This window comes from Gordionus sp. m RMFG-2023, chromosome 1, assembly GCF_954871325.1.
Source record: "Gordionus sp. m RMFG-2023 chromosome 1, tfGorSpeb1-WG-v2, whole genome shotgun sequence".
NCBI lineage: Eukaryota > Metazoa > Nematomorpha > Gordioida > Chordodea > Parachordodidae > Gordionus > Gordionus sp. m RMFG-2023.
The window spans coordinates 69,241,392-69,264,798 of record NC_088775.1 but is presented as its reverse complement, the minus strand read 5'-3'; the positions used below and the strand labels follow the sequence as shown (position 1 = coordinate 69,264,798).

The following is a 23,407-nucleotide window of genomic DNA, read 5'->3' as shown; positions in this document are numbered from 1 at the left end:
ATATTATTCAAAAATATTAATAAAATGGAAAAATATTTAGTCAAAGAGATTGAAATCAAACGATAATTTATAAATAAGGCTGAGCATGAAAAAAAGTAATGTGTCGTCAGCAGCGATATCATTATTGAATTCAATTGATCAATTAGAGTTTATCATTGCTGCTAGTTGCATCAATAAATTATTTTTAGCTCACTACTTTGTAGAAATTTACAAAAAATTATAAAATATCCATTTTCATCCCATTCTTAGATACTTTTTTATTGCAAATAAAAGTACGGGTTTTAGATAAAAAACAAGTCTTTAGCAATCTTCAAGTTTTATTACCCAAAGATCCTTCTTAATTTTCTAATGGCACTATTGGTATAATTAAATATTTAGAAAAATTTTATTCCTATGAGATTGATACTGAAATAAATTTAGTCAGTGAATTCGAATTGTGGTATAAATATTTATACGTTTAGCTATTTTACCTGAGCATGCTATTGATGCGCTCAATCGGTGTAAAGAAACCTTAGCTCAATTTCCTAATATTTCGAAGTTGTTTTATATTCTTGCATGTTTGCCTATTACAACATGTACGAATGAACGGATTTCCAACTTGAGAAGGTTGAAAACATATTTACTAAGTACTGAATCTCGCTTAATGGGTTAGCTCTGTTAAATATACACAGAGATTTGGTTCCAACGACAAACGAAATAATTAAAAATCTTGTATTTGATAAGAAGTTAAAAAAACTTGTTAATTTAATTATTTTCTAGTCAATATTTTAAACACACTACTATTAGTATTTTCAATAAAAAAATTATATTCTAATTATATTGTATGAGAATTTAAGCTGAGGCTAGTTTTTAAAGCAAAAATGACATTACACTTTATTTCAACTTTACATTTAAAAAAACTTTATTAAATATAATATACCTAACTTGAAATAATAAAAAAGAGGCTTGTAATATCCTATCCATAAGCACAAATTAGTAAATAATAGTTAAAAATAGAAATATAATTATTATTAAATTATCAATAATTTTATAGAATAGCTAAATAAGACACGGCCGAAGGCCGGGGAAAAGCTGGCCGAAGGGTAAAAGGGGTTTGGGGGCGAAGCCCACAAAAAAAATTCTCCCCCCCCCCTATAAGAAAATCCTGGATATGCCACTGTGCCCAGTGTATTTTTATCCGGGACTTTTCTCTTGCCTAAGACATTTCTGACCGATTATATTTGCATCGAAAGGACTCCGTTTTCAAATATTATTTACAATTTTTATTCCAAATGTTTTGTCAATTCTATATAATTCCATTAAAAAAAATATTCAGCGTGAGTTATGAATATGATCAAGTTATTAAAAAATTAAAAAGAAGATACGCTTTGTATTTGCCCTTTCTCCCCAGAACTTAAGGTAATTTTAGATGGATACACTTCTGATTACGGAGATCCAGAGTCAAATAAATTAAATTTTTTTTAGGTCGAAACCACTCAGGTTTAATAAAAGTTAAAATTTTTAATCAAGAGATTTTAATAATCATGAATTTCGAGCTCAGTTCAAAATTTTTTTAACTTTGGACACAAGCCCTGACTAAATCTTTATTTTTATTTAAATCTATGCCCAGCCTTATATTTAAAAATTAAGCCCGAGAGTGCCCCGATTTTTCCAAAAAAAAGATCCAAGCCCCCCAGTTAGAATTTTTTAAAAAATATGCCCCCGAGTCTAGTTCTATTTTTAATACTTTTTACCTGACATTACGAAGGCAGGAACGGGTCATCTTGAAGGGCTCAATAGTAGATGTCATATTGCAGAGTATGTTAAGGGTTGATAATGGCTATGCCATATAGGATTTGCAACTCGGGTACTCAATAATGTTGAGAAAAATTAATATCAGGTATATGCTAAAATTAATATTTTTGGATTTACAAAATTTAGAAAATATTATTCCGATAGGAAATCTGTTATATTAATCAGGCTTCCATAAATTATAATATTATATTAAAAAATTTTTATATATTTTATCAAAACTTTTAATAGATGCGAAAATATTTCAAACCATGTTAAGTTAAAAAAATATTCCTATTCTAAGACTATTTTATATCACATAACAAATTCATTTATTCACACCAAACAAACGATTTGGGTCCAACTCAAGGAAATTATTTTCACCTGCCAGATTTGATAAGATATTAATAAAAATAATTAAATTTTATTAAGAACACTCTTTAATATACTTTACCATTAACCCATGTCTTTTAAACCTTTAAATAACCCTAACCCATGTTTTTCTAACCTTTAATCCTACTTACTTGTTTAACATTTTATACATTTCATCTGATTAAAAAATTTCCTTGAGTTGCAGATTCCTTGAGTTTGGTTATTATCAGGGACGTCACTAGCCTAAACAATCACAAGGGGCTCAAAAATTCTTAAAATTATTTTCAAAATTACCTTTATTTTTACCTAACATTATTCATTTTTTATTTTATTTTTAACTTACCTTTTTTTAGAGGTATAAAAGAAATTTTTAACTCTTCAAATATTTTTGGGGCTTGAGCTCCTCCTCCTAGTGACTCTACTGGCTATTATTCAAACCAACGGTTATTCAATATATAAAAAATGAATATTAATACATATAATTCATGTTGGGTAATTGCACATTACCCAATATTCTATTATACATATATAATCATCAAACATATCTAATTAAAGAATATACTAAATTCATAATATATCAATAATATATAAGCATATATTCATACATATATTTCCACATTATATCAATATTACCTATCACTGTATTATAATGCAATCGTACATGTAATTTCCATATTAATAACTAGCTTTTATTAGATATTTTACAATCAAATTTATTTTTCATTTATAATAACTATCTTATTAAAAAGTTATTAACTTTTGATAATTATTCTATTAAATTCTTCTTTGTAGTGATATATTCTATGGGAGTGGAGGTGTGTAAGGGAAAATTTTTTATTAGCATAAAATGATATTTACGAGAACAGTCAAATTTGCGATGGTGAGCTGGTCTCTCCTACTTTGGTTAAGCGCCTCAATCTCAATATATGCATGGTACATAAAAATATTCGATGGTTGGTGATAAATAAGAGTTTTTCAGAAAATTATTTTTGTTTAGACTTCACAGAACCCGTCAAAAAAAAATGTTTTGTCTATATCTTATAACGTATACTCAATAGTAAAGCCAATCTATGTAAAAGATATTTCAATAAATGAAGCCATTCATTCATATATTGATTATTATTATTATTTTAAAAGGCGTACATGGGATTAAAAATAATTTAAAATAACATGTGATTAATCAAATTTAAAACTTTTATATATTCCTTATAATTATAACATGGAAAATAAAATTCTTATTCCTGATAGATTTGAGTTAGAAAGAAGATTCACGCAAGTTTTGGTAATTAAAATCATATTTTTCTATATAAATATACTATATATATAATTGTTTGACCTGGCTAGTTAATCTTTTTAATTCTATATAATATTTCCATTTCATACTTTTTAAAAATATACATTCTAAATAAAAATCACAAATTTAATAATTACATTCCCTTAAAAATGAATCATTTCCATTATTTTTTATTTACATATAAACTTCTTTTTTTTGGGAGGGGGGGGGGGTCAGCTATTAAGATAAATATTAATACCCAAATAAAAAAAATTATGATGTAATATTTTAAAAAATGAATAATCACTTATATTTATATGAAACAAATGAGAGTATTTATTTAAGTCTTGAAAGTATGCAGGGCCATAGCCAGAATTTTCCATCTAGGGGGCCAACCATTTATTTAGGGGGGGGGGCATTATTTTAACAAATAGTCCCTCGTAGAATTTTTTTGCTATTTTTATTACAAATTTGTAAATAATGATTTTTAAATTTAACATAAATATTATTATTTTCCATAAGCCATAAATGCTAAATTTTGTTTATGTCAATCTTTCATCAATTCTCTACTGTTCCATAGAACTCTCTTTATTGTAGATAATGAGACCTCACAAAAAGCCATTGATTTACGATGATAGCTGCTGAGTAGCATTTATACACTTCTTTAAATGTAATATAATATTTATATACATAAAATTTACAATATTTTCAAAATTATGTTTCTTAACTTCTGCAGCTATAATCATTTAGCTATCTTCATTTAATGATTTAACAATATCTATATTTAAGTTTTATAATGATTCTAATAGGGTCATTTATCTGATATAAAATAATGAGAGTCAAAGGGGACAAAGTATTACAGCATGATGGAAAATTATAATCATATAGTGTAAATCTATCTAAAAAATGATCTACAAAGTAATCAATAATTTTTTGTTAAGAACTCTAAAAGTCCTTTTCACAATCAAATTTCATTTTGGTATTGACTAAATGATTTGTAAGCATTTTACATTCCCTTGATAATTTTTGAGGGATGAAATTAAATTTTATTAAAAGTTTCTCAGCCTTAATTCTTATCAAATCAAAAGAATTATCACTTTTTCTATTTTTTAATATATTAATTGTGGAATCAATACAATTTTTAGCATCCACTATATTAGTACCTACTGACCTTAGGTAATTATTTAGTTGATCTATTGTTATTAATGTCTTATAAATTAAAATAGCCAAATGTAATTTATATTAATGCATTGAGTTAACCAGAGGCTTGGACTATGAGTTCTATTAGAAAAGTAAAATAATACTTCAATAGCCTCAAAATTCTTATAAATGATGCGAGATATTTAAATGATCAGTCCTCCTCTTCTCTATAAGTTTCTTAAGAGTCTGGGCTGTATATTTACAGAATAAATTAAAATGCCTAAAATAATTATACAATACATTTGATAGATTAAAAAATTAGAAATGATAACAATATTATTATACTAATTTTGAGCTACAAGATGGAACTTGTGGTTGTAGCAATGTATATAAGGCACTTTTTTATTAATTTTTTTTTGAAGCCAGGTTTGTACTCCTCCATTTTGGCCAGAAATGACGTTTGCATCATATGCCTGTCTTATTATATTCGATAAATTATTTTCATCAAGTTGCTTTAAATAAAATACAATTAGTATTAATTTCAGCAGAAAGAATTAATGATTCTTATTAAATTTTCTTGGATTTCTCCACAAAAAATATAACAAATAATTATGCTCAGGTTATTACAAGTTGTTTATTAATTTGTATAAATTAAATAATATTTTTCTAAAATTTTGTTGTATTTTCATTTACATTTAATCGTTAATGATGAATTAAAATTTAATAATTGTTTCCCCCCCCCCCCAAGAAGTTTCTGAAAGAAAACCAATCCTCACATCAGCGCAATCATGAAATTGTGAATAAAATTTTTAATGTTAGTTATAATTTAAGGGTATTGACATCTGGCTATTTGCTCCTCACTTCTGATGCTACTGATAGAACATTGAACTTAAATAATGTTTTATTTAATTGTTTATAAAATACCTCTTAATTAAATATTATTGTCTATTTTTTTTTTTTTCTCTTTAGCTTTCACCTTTTCTGGTGGTAAGCTCCTTCAACATCTCTCTCCACTTTATGTTATTCGTACAATCTCTTTTATCTATTTTATACTTCTTTATATTGGCTCTAACTTTATGACCCCATTGAAGTTTTGGCCTTCCTCTTTTACGTTTGCCCATCACTTCCAATCTTTCAACTTTATTTCCTATGTAGTTCATAGGCCTTCTCATTGTGTGCCCATACCACCTAAGTCTGTTTACCATTAACTTAGTCTTAATGGGCACTACCTTTAAACTATTTAGTATTCTTGTACTGCGCACCTTATCCTTTCTTGTTACCCCAGCAATCATCCTCAGCATTCTCATCTCCATAGTTTGTAGACTTCTCTCGTCTGATTCTTTGGTTGGCCATGTTTCCGAACTATATAGAATAGTTGGTTGTACTATGGAACTGTAAATTTTTCCTTTTAATTTGTGTGGGATTCTTTTGTCAAATAGCACTCCAGATAAAGATCTCCACTTTAACCACCCTTGATTAATCTTATTCTTTATCTCTTTTTCTATTGTGCCGTTTGTTTGTATAGTGGAGCCCAAATATTTGCAGCTTTCAATTGCGGATATCTGCCAATCATTTATATCAATACTCTCCGTTTCATCTCCTCCTATCACCATATACTCCGTCTTTTCTCTATTTACTTTTAATCCGTGCGTTTCTAGGATATTTATCCAATTCACTAACCTTTCTTTCATTTCATCCTTGGATTCGGCAAGTATCACAATATCATCTGCAAATATCATATTCCACGGGACTGTTTGAGGTATAGACTGTGCTAATACATCTATTACTGTAATGAAGAGAAGTGGGCTGAGAGCCGACCCTTGATGAACTCCTTCGGCTATTGTGAAGCCTGCTGAAGTACCTGTTGTGCTACGGACCATTGTTGTATGTCCCATATACATATCCTGTATTATTCTTATATATTTTTCGGGAACTTTTTTGTGGCGTAGCGCCCACCAGATAAGTTTTCTTGGGATTCTATCGAAGGCCTTTTCTAGATCGAGAAAGACCATGTGTAGCTTTTTGTTCTTTTCCCTGTATTTTTCACTCATTTGCCTAATTGCATGGATAGCATCGGTTGTTGATCTTCCAGGCATAGAGCCAAACTGTGTCTCTCCTATTTCGATTATATCTCTTAATCTTTTTTCTATTATTTTTTCGTATAGTTTTAGACAGTGTGACATTAGTTTTATGCCCCTGTAATTTTGACAATTGTGTGGATCCCCTTTATTTTTGAAGATAGGAACTAGATAGCTCTGCCTTCATTTTTGGGGGACCTCTTCATTTCCAAGTATTTTATTGTACAGATTTGTGAGGAGATGTATTCCATCATCTCCTAGTGCTTTAAGGCTTTCTATTGGAATATCGTCTGGACCCCTAGCTTTGTTGTTTTTCATATGCTTGAGGCATGTGATTATTTCTTGTTCTGTTATAGGTTGTACAAGGTTTTGACAAGGGGAGTGTTCGTCGAGATGCAATATATGGGAATTAAAGTTGAGAAGCTCCTGAAAATATTCTTTCCATCTATTCATTATTTCTTTTTCCTTTATTATCAATTTCCCATCTTTATTTTTGATTACTTTCGGAGCTCCGTTTATATCCCTAGAGTTCTTTTCTCGCTGTTTGGCTAATCTGTATATTTTATTTTGCCCTTCTTTGGTATGTAGATCTTCGTACATGTCATCGTATGCCATAGATTTGGCCCTAGCCACCGCCTTTGTAGCTAATCTCTTGGATTTTTTGTATCTTGACTTGTCATCTGCATTTTTGGATTTGTACCATATTTTATAAAGGGCTTTTTTCTCCTGTATAGTGGTTTGTACCTCTTGATTCCACCACCATAGTTCTTTGTGTGATTTGTTGCCTCCTCTTGTCAAGCCTAGCGTCGATTTTGCAGTGTCTATTAATCTGGATGAAAGGTCTGTCCATATTTTTTCACTGACTTGTGAGCAATTTATTGTTTCAATGTTTGCATTGATTGCAAAGGCATCTGTCATTGTTTTTAATTTGCCCCATTTGATGCATGGTTCCAGTTTTATCTTATTTTGAGTGGATTTATTTGAGATTTGTAAATCCATGATTAGTAGCTTTTGTTGCGCGGCGATATCTTCTCCTGGGATGACTTTGCAGTCTATTACATCTTTTAATCTTCTGCGAGAGATTAGCATGTAATCTATCTGTGTTTTCCTAGTACCACTTTCATATGTTATTAAATGACTGTCTTTTTTCCTATAGTAGGTGTTGGTTAAGGCAAGGTCGAAGGCTTGCGCAAATTTCAGTACGTGCTCTCCTTCATCATTTCTTTCTCCGTATCCAAAACCACCATGATGCCTTTTGTAGCTATCTCTTGCTTTCCCCACATGCGCATTTAAGTCACCACCAATTATGACTAGGTCATCCTTAGGGATTTCCATTACGGCTTCATCAAGGATAGCTCTAAAATCATCTTTCTCTTCTTCCTTGCAACCCGTTTGAGGAGCATATACTGATAGGATGTGTAGTATTGATTGACCAATGCAGAGTTTTATCTTCATTAGTCTATCAGAGATCCTGTTGACTTCTACAACTGAGGAGGTTAGATCTTGACTGAGGATGATGCCGACACCGTTCCTATTGCAAATATTATTGTCTATATTTAAACATATTTAAACAATTTATTAAATTGTTTACATTCTAAAAATCAGGGGCTCGAACTCAATAAAAAAATTAAATGGGTTCGGTTTAATGTAAAAAAAATTAATTGGATTTGGTTTAGAAGAATATTTTTGAACCGGGTTTTGTTTCGTGTTCATCTTGGGTTTAGTAATATTTGAATTTTATATAATTTTTTTTTTATATATCTATTTAAATCATAATTAAAAAACTAGACTGGTATAAAAAATAAAATCTTTATTTTGTTTATAAGCAAAATATATTAAAAAATACAAAGCATAGTAATGTATAAATTTAAAAAAATTTATTTAAACATATTAGCATAATATCTTCCAAGTGTTATTCGCTCCCTCAATCTTTGCAGTGAAAGAATGAATTTCAAATGTGAAAAAGATCTTTCAACGCTAACCTTAAGGATTTATATCGTTTATATTTAAATAAATTGAAAATATTAAAATATAAAATTCATTGGATCTGATTGAACCCGTGTTCAAAAATTTTGTATTTCGGGTTTTACAATTTTAAAAAAGGGTTCTAGTTCGGTTCTGGTTCAGATATTTTCAAAACCCTAGCTTTTTTGGTTTAGGCTCGGTCTAACCTCTGCCAAAAATATAAATTATTACCAATATTTATAACCATCTAAAATATTATTTTCTTTTTAGTCTTATGAATTAAGTAAACCACTGAACCATTATTATTAACTAAACTCAAATCAAACTTAATCCATTAAAATTTTTACTAACTTTACTTGTACTTAACCTCTAACCTATGACCCATGGATTTTTTAACTACTAACTGTTTTAAATATTATTATCAATCAATTTGACTGATTAGTAATTATTGCCATTTTGATGTTCGTATATCGCTACTTGACAGTGCCAGCTACTTAAATTAGCATATAGAAATATTCTCAACAATCGAATTTATTCTTCCTTACATTAAAGATATTGTTTGATAAATGTAAATCTTTAAAATATTTCATTGTATGGCTCAATATTATATGTTTTTATGAAAGTAATTTTAATAATTACTTATATAATGAATATTGTATAGTTGCTCTAATTTATAAATTAGTTATTTTTGTGCAATAATGAAAAAATATGAAAAAACATAATTCTAATAAGTTTATATTCAAAATAATTTGAACCAGTTTTTAAAGCTTTAAACTGTACCAATATTATACTTTTACAAACCAAATCTTTATTTTTTTCTGAACCAAAACCAGTAATTGTCTGATTTATATCCATAGATCTTTTTAAAGATCACAATAATACATAGGTATAGTAATTAATTTGTTAGGGGGCGGCTATTACTTGCGGTTTTCCCCATAAATTTTATTGAAGTTTTAGGTACATTTATTATAGGCCTTTGGCTATATTAAATATATATACAAATTTTGGGTTTTCACTCTTTTATTATAAAAGTATTTTTTTTCTCTCTAAATTAATATAAATTTTAATTTAAAGTTATTAACTTTTACTAATTTTTCCTTCAAATTTTTCTTTTTTGCGATATATTGTATACATTTGGGGTGGTGGTGGTGTAGGGTAGGGGATTTTTATTAACTTAAAATGATATATATATACGATAATAGGCAATTTCCGAAGGGGGGGGATCCTCCAACTATATATGTATTATTACAATAATATATTTAGTGGTGAAATATGAAAATTTTCATCAGCAACAAAACTTTAGTATGCAATTCATTTAAAAAAATATATTAATCACATTAAGTTTTCCTTCCAGAAAATAAAATCGATAAATTTTTTTTTTATAATTTAAGTATTTTTTATTTTTTTTTGAGCTTATACATGATACATAATTTTTTTAAAATCAAATAAATTTGCAATCATATAATTTATTTAGATGAGTTGTTATAGTTCTGTCTTAGTCCCGTTTCCCTTTGATGATATTCGTTTTATTAATTTTTGAAATAAATTGCTAAATAAAAAAAAATTTTTTTAGATAAGAAACATGAAAATGTAATTATAATGATAATTGTGTTTCTGCTAGTTATTATTATCGGCTAAATAAAGGGGCAAAAGATTTCACCCAAAAAACCTGCAGAGGTCGGAATTTTAGGCTTGGAATTAGAGAAAAATTTAGTTTTCAAACCCTTGTGTAATTTTATGAGGTAAATAATGTAAATAATCTGTAGGGTGCTAAAAGCTCCTACAAACCGGAGAGCTGATGGGGCAGCCTCATAGAACCGCCAAAATTAGACTATTTTAAGGGCCGTATCTTGTTTCTTATGTATTTGAAAGTAAATTAAAATTAAAATATTGCATAAATTATGCTTAATATTAAATTAAATTCAGTAATTTATTACAAATTATTTATATTTTATTTTACTTTATTATATTACATTATATTGCATAAATATGGTGTAATTGCAGGTTTATGAGTAAAATTAGTTCTTTTTGAAAAAACATGGTAAATGACGTTCCTTTTATTTTAAACGAATCTAAAACGTGAATGTATTCATTTTTTTGACGACACGTTCGTTTTTTACATTCATTCAGTTTCAAATAATGTCAACAGCTGTCTTCTTTAGATATTTCCAGAATCCCTTTATTTTTGATTTCTACTCTGATTTGAAATGGTAATTTTACATTTATAATTAATTTTAGAAATATAATACAGTCGGTATTATACTTAGATTACCTTGGATAAGGCTTCCACAATACGTACTAATAAAAACAAACTTATGTCATATTTAAAGAAGTCATTAGAAAACTTTAGAAAGAGAAAGCTTCACACAACAAAATTCTTAATTTTTAGGATGAATTAGTGGACGAATTTTCTTAAATATAATTCTTATTCATTAAATATTAATTGCAATGTTATTTTCAGTTACTGTCAAACGCGTTTTAGGTACGGAGCTCTCTTACTCATCTGATGAAAATTTTTGAATCGATTATTAGACATTTTAATAGAAAACTTTATTAAAAAAAGTATCTTATTCTCAAGCAATTCGTAAACCTGATCTATAATACCTATTTAGCCAAGTTGCAAAGCTAAATACTCTTTCTACAGGTGCCGATGAAGACGATTTAAAATTAGATCATTAGCCACTTAATGACTTATTATGGATGACTTAAAAATTCTGGTAAAGTTTGTCAAATATTTGCTTTTAATGATTTTTAAATGATTAAAATTAGGAATAAAAGTTAATATTTATATTTCTTCATATGCTTTAGGAAAACTGGGTTATTGTGGCCCTTTACGATTATCGTTGAGTGCACAAGCAGTGCTTATGGGTTTATTATCTTCTACTGAATATAAAATTGTATTTAAAGAGCAATTATCGGAGTTATCATCAGAGTCCAAGATAAAAGTTAAAGATTCGCAATTACTCATTATGTTTTCGTCAAAAATATAGTGTTTAAATTTAAAAATATGAATGAATCATTGCAGTTATTAGCGTTTTCATAAAAATTAATTAAATTATAGAAGGAATTATATATGTAATTATGAATTATAACTGCTAATTCATGCCTGAAAAATGTAATTATTTATAATTAAGGGGAATCAATTACAGTTACTAATTACAAAAAAGGAATTGTAATCCAACCGTGTTTAAAACATAATATCGTTGTTTTTTTAAAAAAATTTTATATGCTATTTTCTATATTTTATATACAAAATAAAATATTTGATCCAACGGCTATCTTGGTTTATTCATTTGATTTTTATTTATAAAAAACATATTATTTATAGATTCGATTGAAGTCATTTATAAATTTGAGCGCGTTTTATTTTTAGAACGTCAAACATATTCAATTTTTGCTAATGAACGAACACAAAATTTCTTATAAAAATGTTTACACATCACTATTAATATTACCTATTTCATATTCAAAGCTGCTTATTCACTAATCCCATTTTGGATGAAGTTTTCTAAATTAGGTGTGTTTAAAGGGTCGCCAAATTTATTTTCGTCCTTAGACGCCAAAAGTCTTTCTTTTTACTCATTTTTTAATATTAATTTATAAAGATAGCCGTCAATATTTGAAGACAACTCAAATAAAGATGAACGCCGATTTTTATTCAATCCACGGGCATTCGACTTAATATTTTTTCTGATGATGATTTGAGTGGAAGTGATAATATAATTGCATCATCTAAAAGTGGAAAGTTATTATTTGAGAAAATCTATTCATTTTTCTTGAGCATTGGTTTTTCGGATAATTTAATTTGTCCTCATAATTAGAATAAATATTTTCATATTCATCAAAAAAATTTATATTTGGTATTTGGCAATTAATAACAATTTTTTCCAGTTAGTCAAACTCGGGACATTTTTCTAAGGGTTACGATATAATGTTAATATGATTTGTTGTTAGGTCTATTAACAAACTATTTAACAAAAATGTGAGATAAGTGAGAATACGAGTTATTTTTCCAATCTGCTCAAATAAACCTAAAAGAGTGAGGTGTGAGAAAACTAATAATGAATTGTAAGCATGAAATCACGAGAATTATGGGCAAAATGAACTGGCAATCATGCCTATGATATTTTTTTATTATAAAAGAATGCTTGTTTTTTTTCCTCTTCTCAAAGAAAATTTCTATAAAATTCAAACTACCTTGAACCTTCCTGAACTGGATTTTATTTTTAGATCATAAAAATACAGAATATTTTTAATTGGGTTTTTCGATATTTTATAAATTTAATATGATGAGCCTTATCATTTTATTCAATAATTTTTATGCAGAACTCGATGGATCTGCCCCCCGACAAAGCACGTTTGTTAAAACAATATGACGACGAGAAGAAATGGGATTTGATTTGCGATCAGGTTTGCTAGTTTCATTTTATTTTTAGGCATATCTCAAACTAGGATATCGTAGTAGATGTGAATTTAATATATTTTTGTAGGCCTAACATATGTTTTATATTTATGTAAATAGGCGTAATCAGATTCAATACCTTAGCTTTTTTTAAAATAATTTAATTTATTAAATAGCGGAATTCCAAATTTTGCCTGTATTGAGGGGTCGAGGTTTTTTTCTTATCCCACATCTGAATAACCGATTGTAATAATAAATGAATGCATTTAACGCATTATCATATGTACTATCTTGACATAAACGTTTAATTAATACATATAAATTGAAATGAATATACGAATAAAATGTATGGATGTTATTAAGAAAATGAAATTGTTATTTTAAACCTTAGAAAATAATGATATAATTATCCCTAAAAAATAATTTAATGATTTTATGATTTAAAGATGCTAGGAGCACCTATGACAGTTAAGATAGTCAATGAAGGCTCATTTTTCTTTAATTTAGAAAAAATATAGATGTAAATTTTTTAATACGACGGAACACCACTAATATTTGAAGCAGCTTCAAAGTTTATATTTTTGAGGCTCCAAAATTATGACGGACTTAGTCATCCACCCCTCCCTCAGTGACGCTACTGTTAATGTGCTGGTTTCCATATATTAAAATTTCTAAACACCATGAAAATTTATCATGATTTTATGTACTTGTTATTAGGCATTGTGGAGAGGGAAAACTCAATTAATGAAATGAATGAAAAAGATATTCAAATTTAATCCATTCAAGAACACAAATGGGCCAATATTTTTAGTAAAGTTGATTCTCGCTTTAATGAAAATGGCAAATCCGTCTACTCAGCCAATTTATTTCACTCTTAGTTTTGAATATTCAGGCAAAGCCCGCAGCGGCATCTCATCTTTCATCTAACAAAAATTCGATCATTCAATTAACTATAATCGATAATATTGAAATAAAATAAATCAATTCTATAAACAACTACGATTTGTTAAAGTTTCTAATCATCATATATATACCTTCTTTTGATCTGGAGGAATTTCAATAGACGAATTGGAAAAAACAGCCATTTAAATATTAAAATTACAGGTGGTTTATACATTGTAATGATTTAGCAGATGATTATATAATTTTAATAAAAATACCAATAATATTGCCATTGTTTCAAAAGGAGACCTAGAAAATAATTATTTTTCAATCTTGTTTCAACCTACTTTCCTAATCGCTTGTTTGTTATTACATGATTATTTTTGTGTCAATATTAGACTTGCTAATTTTTAAACCAATACAATGGTTACAGGAGTAACACCAAATCAGATTTTAATATTTATAGATGAAATAAAATCGAATTTACATATTTTTTAAACAAGAATTAGGATAAGTAGTTTATAGTTTTATTTTGCCACCAATGGTTTCGTGGTTATGATTTTTAAATTTCATTTATTCACATTTTGTTATTATTTGTATTCTTATAGCTAGGAACTAGGAAGGATGATTTCTTTTTAAGAGTACGAAAAAATAACAAGTCGTTATTTTATTCATACTCTTAAAAAGATGACATGACAGTGACACCATAATTAAAAATATCTATTTTTTATGTACGAAAAAAATGGAGAACATTTATTATTAATTTAAAAAATGGCGGTTGTTTATTTTAAACATTATTGCCATAGTAACATCTCATACTGGATAGAGGGGATGGGGCCTCACCATTTTGTACATTTTCGGTCTCGGGTCAATTTCTCTCCCATTAATTTATTATTTGCCAGTATAATCATAGAAAGTTTTTCCGCTCTTTTTGATTTCGAGTTCCGTTTAATTTAAGATTTTACATTTATGCAGGGTTTCTTCTTAGGTTCTCACGTTTCTATGGATTTTATTATACCTTTGTAATAAAAATTTTTTATACTATAATCTCAGACTTCTTTTCTAAAAAGTAAAAAAAATCTTTTTTTCCCCTCCTTTAACTTACAAATTAATAAGTGAAATATTTATTTTTAATCAGATAGTTCGCTTTTGTTGAAAAATTTAAATCCGATTCCTGTTTTTATGCTTTTCTTTTATACATAAATTTTAATTGTGTATTTTATTTTTAAAAGAAAATCTAATCAAGTCATTTTAATTTTAATCTTTCAAAATTACTTTTAAAAAAAATTAATAATTAAACTAGCTCATCATCCTGCTGCAATTAATAATATTTTTTTATATTTAAAAAAAGGGTAATTGTTTTGTTTTTCATTTTTTAACTAAAAAAATAACTTTTTGATACGAAGGAGATTTTATTATGTTTTTTTTATGACTTAAAGAAATTTCAGATGATCAACAATTTCCTTAGGATTTAAACAAATAATTTATGGCTTCGGTCAGAAACGTAATATATTTTAAATTTTCTCTAAATACCATCCCAGGACTTATAGATCAACTCCATTTAAATGAAATATATTAAAATTACAAATAATGGCTAACAAAACGCTTAAAGCTACATTTTCTTTTTTGTCAAGCTTTGTTTTTGGAATTTTCAGGCCGTCGGGTGCACATTTTTTTTTGACAAAAAAATTTAGTTTGTCCGACGACCACATGAACATAAAATTATGATTAATTGATAATGTTTACTTAAACCTGTGTATAAAAATGTTTTTAAATTCTAGACATCTTTTCAAAACTTTTTTTCTTTTCTCAGACCTTGTTTATTTTAAAAAAACATTCGATTTAATTGGTTTCTCAGAACCGATATTATCTGGTAGTAATTGTTAACTTGATTTAGGCCAATTTTTAAGAACGTCCAACTTAATATTTTATTCATAAAAATATTACACAAGCCTGAAGATTTTGCTCACGGATTGCACAAAAGCTTGGCATATATCTATTAGCGAAATCTCTACTCTAGGCTTAAGAAATATTTTTCTGGCTAAAATATTGAGCTAGCCGTTTTTAAAAATCGGCTCAAATAGAGCCATTTAACAACACTAGTTCGTATCTTTTAAATTTTTTAATTATATTTTATAAATATTGTTTTTCAATTGACTAATAAAATATTAATTTAATATTATTTTAAATTAAATCGAAATAGTTTAACTATTTTCTCAGTAATGATAGGAGTTCCGACCAAGTTGTTAAACTTACTTTTAAAAGTAGCGCGCTATCGCTTTTTTGTCAAAAAAGTAGCGCGCTATCGCTTTTTGGTCAAAAAAGTAGCGCGCTATCGCTTTTTTGTCAAAAAAGTAGCGCGCTATCGCTTTTTGTCAAAAAAGTAGCGCACTACCGCATTCTCTACTCATCAAAAAAGTAGCGCGCTATTAGCTACTATTTAAGTAGCTTTGGCTACTTTTTTTAAAAAAAAAATTAGAAATAAATTTGTTTTATTTTTTGCTTATGTAATTGCATAATATATAATACATAAAAATCAACATTTATAAATATTTAAATACACTTAGTTTTGATTATAAAAAATTTTATGTAAAAGACTATAATTTATGTAATAAAAATAACTATTTATGGTAATATTCATTTTTTATTTATTTTGTTGTATTTCAATAATAAAATCATTTCTATACTATCATTCCCAAGCCTAGAGCGACGATCAGAAAGTATAAGTTTCGCCTAACTAAATAATCTCTCAACACTATCACTTGAGGGCAACAGTATTTAATATTATATACATATTTTTAATATAAGAAAAATTATCAAAGATACTCATTTTAGTATTTTTAGTAGTGTTTTTAAATGGCTCGATTTGAGCCGTTTTTTAAAAACAACTAACTCAATATTTTAGCCAGAAAGATATTGCCAAGGCCTTGAGATTTCGCTAATAGATGTTCAAACCTTTGTGCCATCTATGAGCAAAATTCTTCAGGCTTACGTTATTTTTTTTAAATATTGAGTAAGCCGTTTTTGAAAATCGGCTCAAATCGAGTTAACAACATTAATTTTTAGATATAAAAAACGCGTCCAGAAGATTTTCTATTATATTTATATCCTTTATTTCAACAAAATTATCAGTGTAAGTCATTTTTGTAGTTTTAAATTAGGGCATCTCTGTTTGATATGGGACTAGTATATATATAAGATATCTCTGACAACTCTGCTATTAGAGCATCTATCATCACTTCAAAACTATCTGCTATCTTCATTAGTTTCTGATGACATAAAATTGTTGTATTAGGGGATAGTTTTAATCATCATGATAAATGATGCATTATCAATCTAGGACATTGGCTGAGCTATATCAATTATAAAATCGACAATGACTTTATAAGTTAGTATCTGAAATATTGACATGTGCAATATTATATATTATTAATCAATTTAGCTTGAATTGGCCTTTTTGGACGTAGTTTCTCCTATACTAAAATTATTAATGTTTTTCTATCTCTTTAAATCTGTTGGCATGAACATTCTTATAAAATAAATACTATTAGAATTTAAAAATTGTTTTTTGAAGTTATTGCTACTAGATTTATTTAAGGATATATTTTTTTACATTTTAAACAAATAAATTTTAGCCACCTTTTGTTTTTACATTAATTTGAAAATATTTTTCAAATTTTGGTAATGAAAAATGTGTATTATTGTTATCAAGAACATTTTCTTCCAGGGTACCTTCCATTTCATTAATATCATCATTGTCTGACTCATACATCAATTTGGATATCCATTTATGATGACATTTTAAATAATTTACACCAGATGATTTGATTTAGGTTTTTATAATACAAATTGAAAATATAAATTTCAATTACAAAATTAAATAAATCATAAAAATTATAATTATGATATTTAAATTTTCATGTATATAGTTATATTCTTTATATTTTTAAAAAGTACTTAGCGCGCAACTTAGCTACTTTTACAAAAAGGAGCGCGCTACTTAGCTAATTTCACAAAAAGGAGCGCGCTAAAAAAATTAATAATGGGAAAAAAATAGCTCGCTATTAGCTATCGCTACCAAAAAAGATAGCGTGCTACTTTAACAACTCTGGTTCCGACCGCCGGAAAAAGAATTTTCGGGCTGGAAATATCTTTTAAAATATTTATTTGGATCTGGTCAAAGTTTTAGAAATGTTTTTAGGCTGATAATCAGGCAAATGCTATTTAGAATACTTGCAAAATGTTCTCGCAATACTCTAAAAAATTGGTATGCTTTTTTTTTTTAGCTTAAACTACTTTTATATTTTTGTTTTTATTATGAGAGGTATTTTTTGGTAAAAGCTAATCTGCAATTCTTTTTAAAAGATTTTTTATATTATAGATAAAGTAAAACTATCTTCTTCATTTCTTAAATAATATTTTTATTAACACATTAAAAAAACATGATAGCCCATCTGTTTTTTATATTTATTATATACATAGATATATTTTTTTTATTTACTTTTTCTATTTGGGCTTTAATTATTATATTATTTTTAAATAATGAAAAGAAAAGAAAAAATGTAACTAAATCATTTTGTTATATAAGGGGAAAATAGCAATAGCAACAATAATAGCATACCAGTTGTTTATAATTTTCTTAAAGTTAACGCTTTTTCTAATCCCATATTTTTAATGTTACTTAACCCTCATGAAATACGTGATATATAAATTTTTCTAATCCGAGGGGTCAGAATATTTTCTGCCTATAGCCGCCTAGCAGTGTTAAAATTAGTTCTAAGAGAAGAAAAATATTATCTACTTTCCAGTAATAATATTGTTTAAATCGAATGTAAGTCAACCCAAAGGTATGCAATGGGCTGGGTTATTTTTCCGCCCGTCATTGTTTAAAAACTTTAACATTCCCTCATGGTTTTTAAAATAAAATTCGCCCTTTCACCCATTTAAATTTTTTAGGCTTTTCCAATGTTTAAAAATTATATTTTCAATTTGCCCGAAAAACCTTTTTAAAATATTTTTAACCCACCCAATGTTCATGATTTTTTAAGTCGCCGAGCTATTACTAACTTCTAAGACAAGCGTTATCCCTTAGTTTTATTTTTCATAATTTTGTCCTGTGATTTATAGTATATTCATTTTTTCATGATGCTATCATTTTATATTGGACCTATAAAATATAGTAATATATTTTACCCAGGTCCTATGAGTGCGCCGATTTCTCAAAAGTCGGCGGCGGTTTTCTTTAAAATTTTATCGGCGCGCAGGATTAGCCACCGACTTATGAATCGGCGGTGCTTAATATTTTAAGATAAATTTAATATCCCCAGTTCCAACCTTGGCTTCCTCTTGACAGGTGAACAGTTACGCATTTCCATAGCCCTCCGCCATGGGTAATGCCTTAGTTCCCTCCATGTATCGACTGTGTCCATCACATTGAATCGAAAGCTTACCATCCCTTGCACTGCAAGTTCTCCCATGGACGATAATCGCGTCATAAAGCTATCAACAACATTCTCCTAGTTACCCTCAAAAAAGTTAATATTACATACACTCTCGAACCAGTGGGCCTCTCAAGCGAAAACGCCTACTTCCCGATAGGATATCCCTCGTTCCCTGGACTAATGGTCTCCCGCTCCTTGGGACTATACTTGTGTCGATTTTGTAGCAAAGTCCAACCTCTCATTTTCTGCCATTGAAAAGGCATGAATCCTAAAGAAAAACAAATATGCTGGCCTTACCAACACCATGTTCATACCAATCGTTACCAATACAGGCATGTTTGGAAGTGATGCCCTCAATTTCATTAAAATCATAGGAAAATAAATGAGACAGATCTCAGGGGACCCCAATGAAGGATTTAATTTTTTAAGCATTCACTCTTCTCTAGGGTGATTTGTACCCTTTTTTTTATTTTTTTAATATTTTTTTCTCAGTTCTTTTTTATACATATATATTTTTTAATTCATTTTTAATATATGCTTATTTGTTTTTTTTAATATATATATATTCTTAATTATTTAGTGTATATATTCTATTTTAAAATAAATAAAATGATTTGAAATTTAAAAAAAAATAGATTACATTTTTTTTATTATTTATTTATGCACTCTTAGTTCCAACATTGTTAATCTAGTTTAATTCATAAATCCTTATATAAATTAGTTATTCTCATTTTTCGAATATACTAAGAAATTACTTAGGAAGCGAATCACACATCAAATTAATAATATTCTATGGATTTTTATTAATACAAATTTAGATATAAATTTTGAAGGAAAAAAAAATATTAAGTAAGAAATAAAAAATTAGAAATCAAATTTAGTAATATTTTAATTGTCGTGAATAAAAATTTCCTTGAGATCTGTAGGGCATAAAAAGATTATTTTGGCTCTAGATATTAATCCAGCAATGGAAAAGATTCTTTCGCTAGATATATTAGTTGCAGGAATACAAAAAACTTTCCTAGCTAATAGCAAGGCTAAGGAAGTTCCAGTCGTTTTCTTTTCCAGGTTAGGGCATCCTCTTATGGTATATTACGATGTCCAAGTAGAATATGACATTTTTGCTTCAGACGGATAATGTTATAATCGTAGATTGGAAGGGTATGTTTACAAGCTATTTTGGCTATATGTGAATTAGATTTTTGCCTATCTTCAATTTGAATCTCGCTCGCTGCATTTCTATCATGCTCCATAAGTTTTAAATGTGTTATTAAAAATTGTAATGATGTTGTAGAATTCGAATTCAAATATTTTGAAACAATTTTAAGATTTTGAAATCTCGGAATGTGCAAAATATTTTAAATAAATTTTTATTTATAAAATCATTTTACAAAATTATATAAAATAAATTACTTGCAGTTCGGTAATTAATCTATATATTCAAGCTTTTTTTGCATATATTCTTTTAGTCAAATGATATCTGAGCTATCAGATTCGTTGATTTATATATTTGTTTCTTTATTTCGAAATGATAAACCTATAAATAAACTGTTGAACCATTTTATGAGGAAAGAAATTCTATAGACACAGAATGGATTTAGTTGTGAATAGTTCGTCAACCAGATCCCATTCATTATTAAAATTTTAAAAATTGTTTCCTTATTTATGACATTATTGACTCTTGTTGCCAATACTTTTTAGCACTATTAATATGCCGTGCCATTGGGTAGGGCAATTTAATTTTAAGGTTAACCAGATCCCATTCATTATTAAAATTTTAAAAATTGTTTCCTTATTTATGACATTATTGACTCTTGTTGCCACGAATACTTTTTAGCACTATTAATATGCCGTGCCATTGGGTAGGGCAATTTAATTTTAAGGTTTTCACATTAGTTCGATCTGTTGGTACATTGCAATTTATATTATCAACCGCACCAGAGATATCAAAATGTTTATCAAGGTATGAATTAGAATCATCAATATTCAAAATCTGCCAGTCTCATAAATTATTTGCATGTATTTACGATACTCAACGTCAATTTCACATTCCATATCGGGGTAATTCCATGACAAATCGACCAGTGATTCGGCCGACCATCTCAAAAATGAATGAAACTTGGCATGTTAGTTATTTATGTTGTAAATGTTAATAAAATCCAAATTTTAGAGCCCCAGCTCAACCAGATCCAAAGATATACGCCTTCAAAGTTGAGAATCGCGTAATGCGTGATTTCTTATATCTTGTTTTTCTTAAAAAATACTTAAGATAGAATTACAAATAATATATCACTTTATAGCCCTTAAATTTTACATTGGAAAATATTGAAAAAAAGTTAAAATTTTTTAAGTGTTTTTGTATTTCCGGTAAAAATAAAAAATTAACATTCCTGGGAAGGGATTTTTTTTGGTGTTGATACTCTCTAAAAATGTTTATTACCTTTATATTAAACTATTTAATAAAAAATCTCTATAGCCATTTTTGTTTTTTTAATTTTATTAAAATTTTTATTATTTTTGTAAATAAAAGGATAATATAGATGGCGTTATACTAAATTTATTAATAATATATTATATTTAATAATAATAAATTTTATATCGGTATTAAAATCAAAAGATAAGTATAACCAGTATGATGTCCTGGGGCAATAAATGAGGAAGCGGCCCATATAAAGATATTTTAAAATTATATTCAAGCTATTATAAAAATATATCTATTTATCGCAATCCATTTTGCGCTTAAATAGAAATTCTTGAGGCCGTAATTTGTATATATTTCACACTTCTGGATCTACTATCGTTATTATTTGAAATTAAAGATTTTATCATCTTATTTTATTTTTCATTCCTTTCTTTCTATTAAATTTTTATATCGATAAATAGGAAATTTAATTATCAATCATTGAAAAGAACATAAGGATTAAAAAAATATTTCTTTTTTGACTTAAAATTTTTTTTTAAATTTAAAAAATTGTAATAATGAAATCACTGTGTAGTAATCCCTTCATTAGAGAAGGCCATAAGTCTATTTCAAAAAATCTACAAAAGGTAAGTTTATATTATGGATTAAAACCTTTTTAATTATAGATTCTGGATTTTTTACTAATATAATATCTTTTTTATTATTGGATATCGTGATTATTTTTATTATATATAAAATTTAGTTACACTAAAGATGATTAAAAAATCCAAAGGTTTATTAACAATAGGCCAATCATTATGCATCCAGTTCAACTTTGGATATAATAAATGTATCGCTAGAAGAAATAGGCCAATCCCCAATAAAAAAGAAAAGAATAGGAGAAAAGAAATATCTGCAAGAAAAACTTAAAAAATAACAAAAGCATTAAGTCAAAACATATTAAGAAGCAGCCTTCCTGAGTTTGATATACAAAATAATAAAAATGACGAACTTCTTCAAAATTTAAAACATCATTCCAATTATTTCTAAGGAAAAAAAATATCAACTTCTTACTATATTGCCCCCTTCTTGGACCTCTAAAAAAATTGAGATGGAGTTCAAAGCCACGAATTACTTGGTAAGAAAATCAAAAAAACTAATAGAATTAAAAGGATTTATGTCATCTCCCAATATAAAACCTGGGCGAACAATTGATCAAGAAACCGTGAATATTATAGAAAAATTTTACTCTTCTGATGAAGTAAGTCGCGCGATGCCCGGGAAAAAAGACTATAAATCCATAATTATCAAGGGGAAAAGAGAGCAGTCTCAAAAAAGATTAATTTTAAACAATTTAAAAGAATTATATGAACGATTTAAAGAGAGGTACCCGATAATTAAAGTTGGATTTTCTAAATTTGCAGATTTACGGCCAAAAAATTGTATTCTGGCTGGAGCCAGTGGAACACACAGTGTGTGTTTGTGTAATTCATCAAAATTTTTATATTAGTAGATCCTAATTTGGCAAAACTATTAGCTATGCCAGAATATCCATTACATAACTATAAAAATATTTTAGCTCAAACAATATGCAATCCAGCACTCCCTATTTGTTATTTAGGAGATTGTAACTATTGTCCAGGCACATTCTCAATTAAAAAACAATTAGATGTTGTATTTGCC

At 27.6% G+C, this 23,407-nt stretch overlaps 1 protein-coding gene across 1 annotated transcript in view; it reads left to right on the top strand.

The window, feature by feature from the left end:
• The first annotated feature begins 3,276 nt into the window (after nucleotides 1-3,276).
• The window catches only part of LOC135922288 (formin-like protein 2), a 48,777-nt gene continuing 28,646 nt past the window's right edge, over nucleotides 3,277-23,407 (top strand). The window contains exons 1-2 of the mRNA XM_065456693.1: nucleotides 3,277-3,424; nucleotides 12,925-13,008. Of these exons, the coding sequence (XP_065312765.1) occupies nucleotides 3,362-3,424; nucleotides 12,925-13,008 (147 nt within the window). The 5' untranslated portion in view covers nucleotides 3,277-3,361. The remainder of the gene's footprint in view (nucleotides 3,425-12,924; nucleotides 13,009-23,407) is intronic.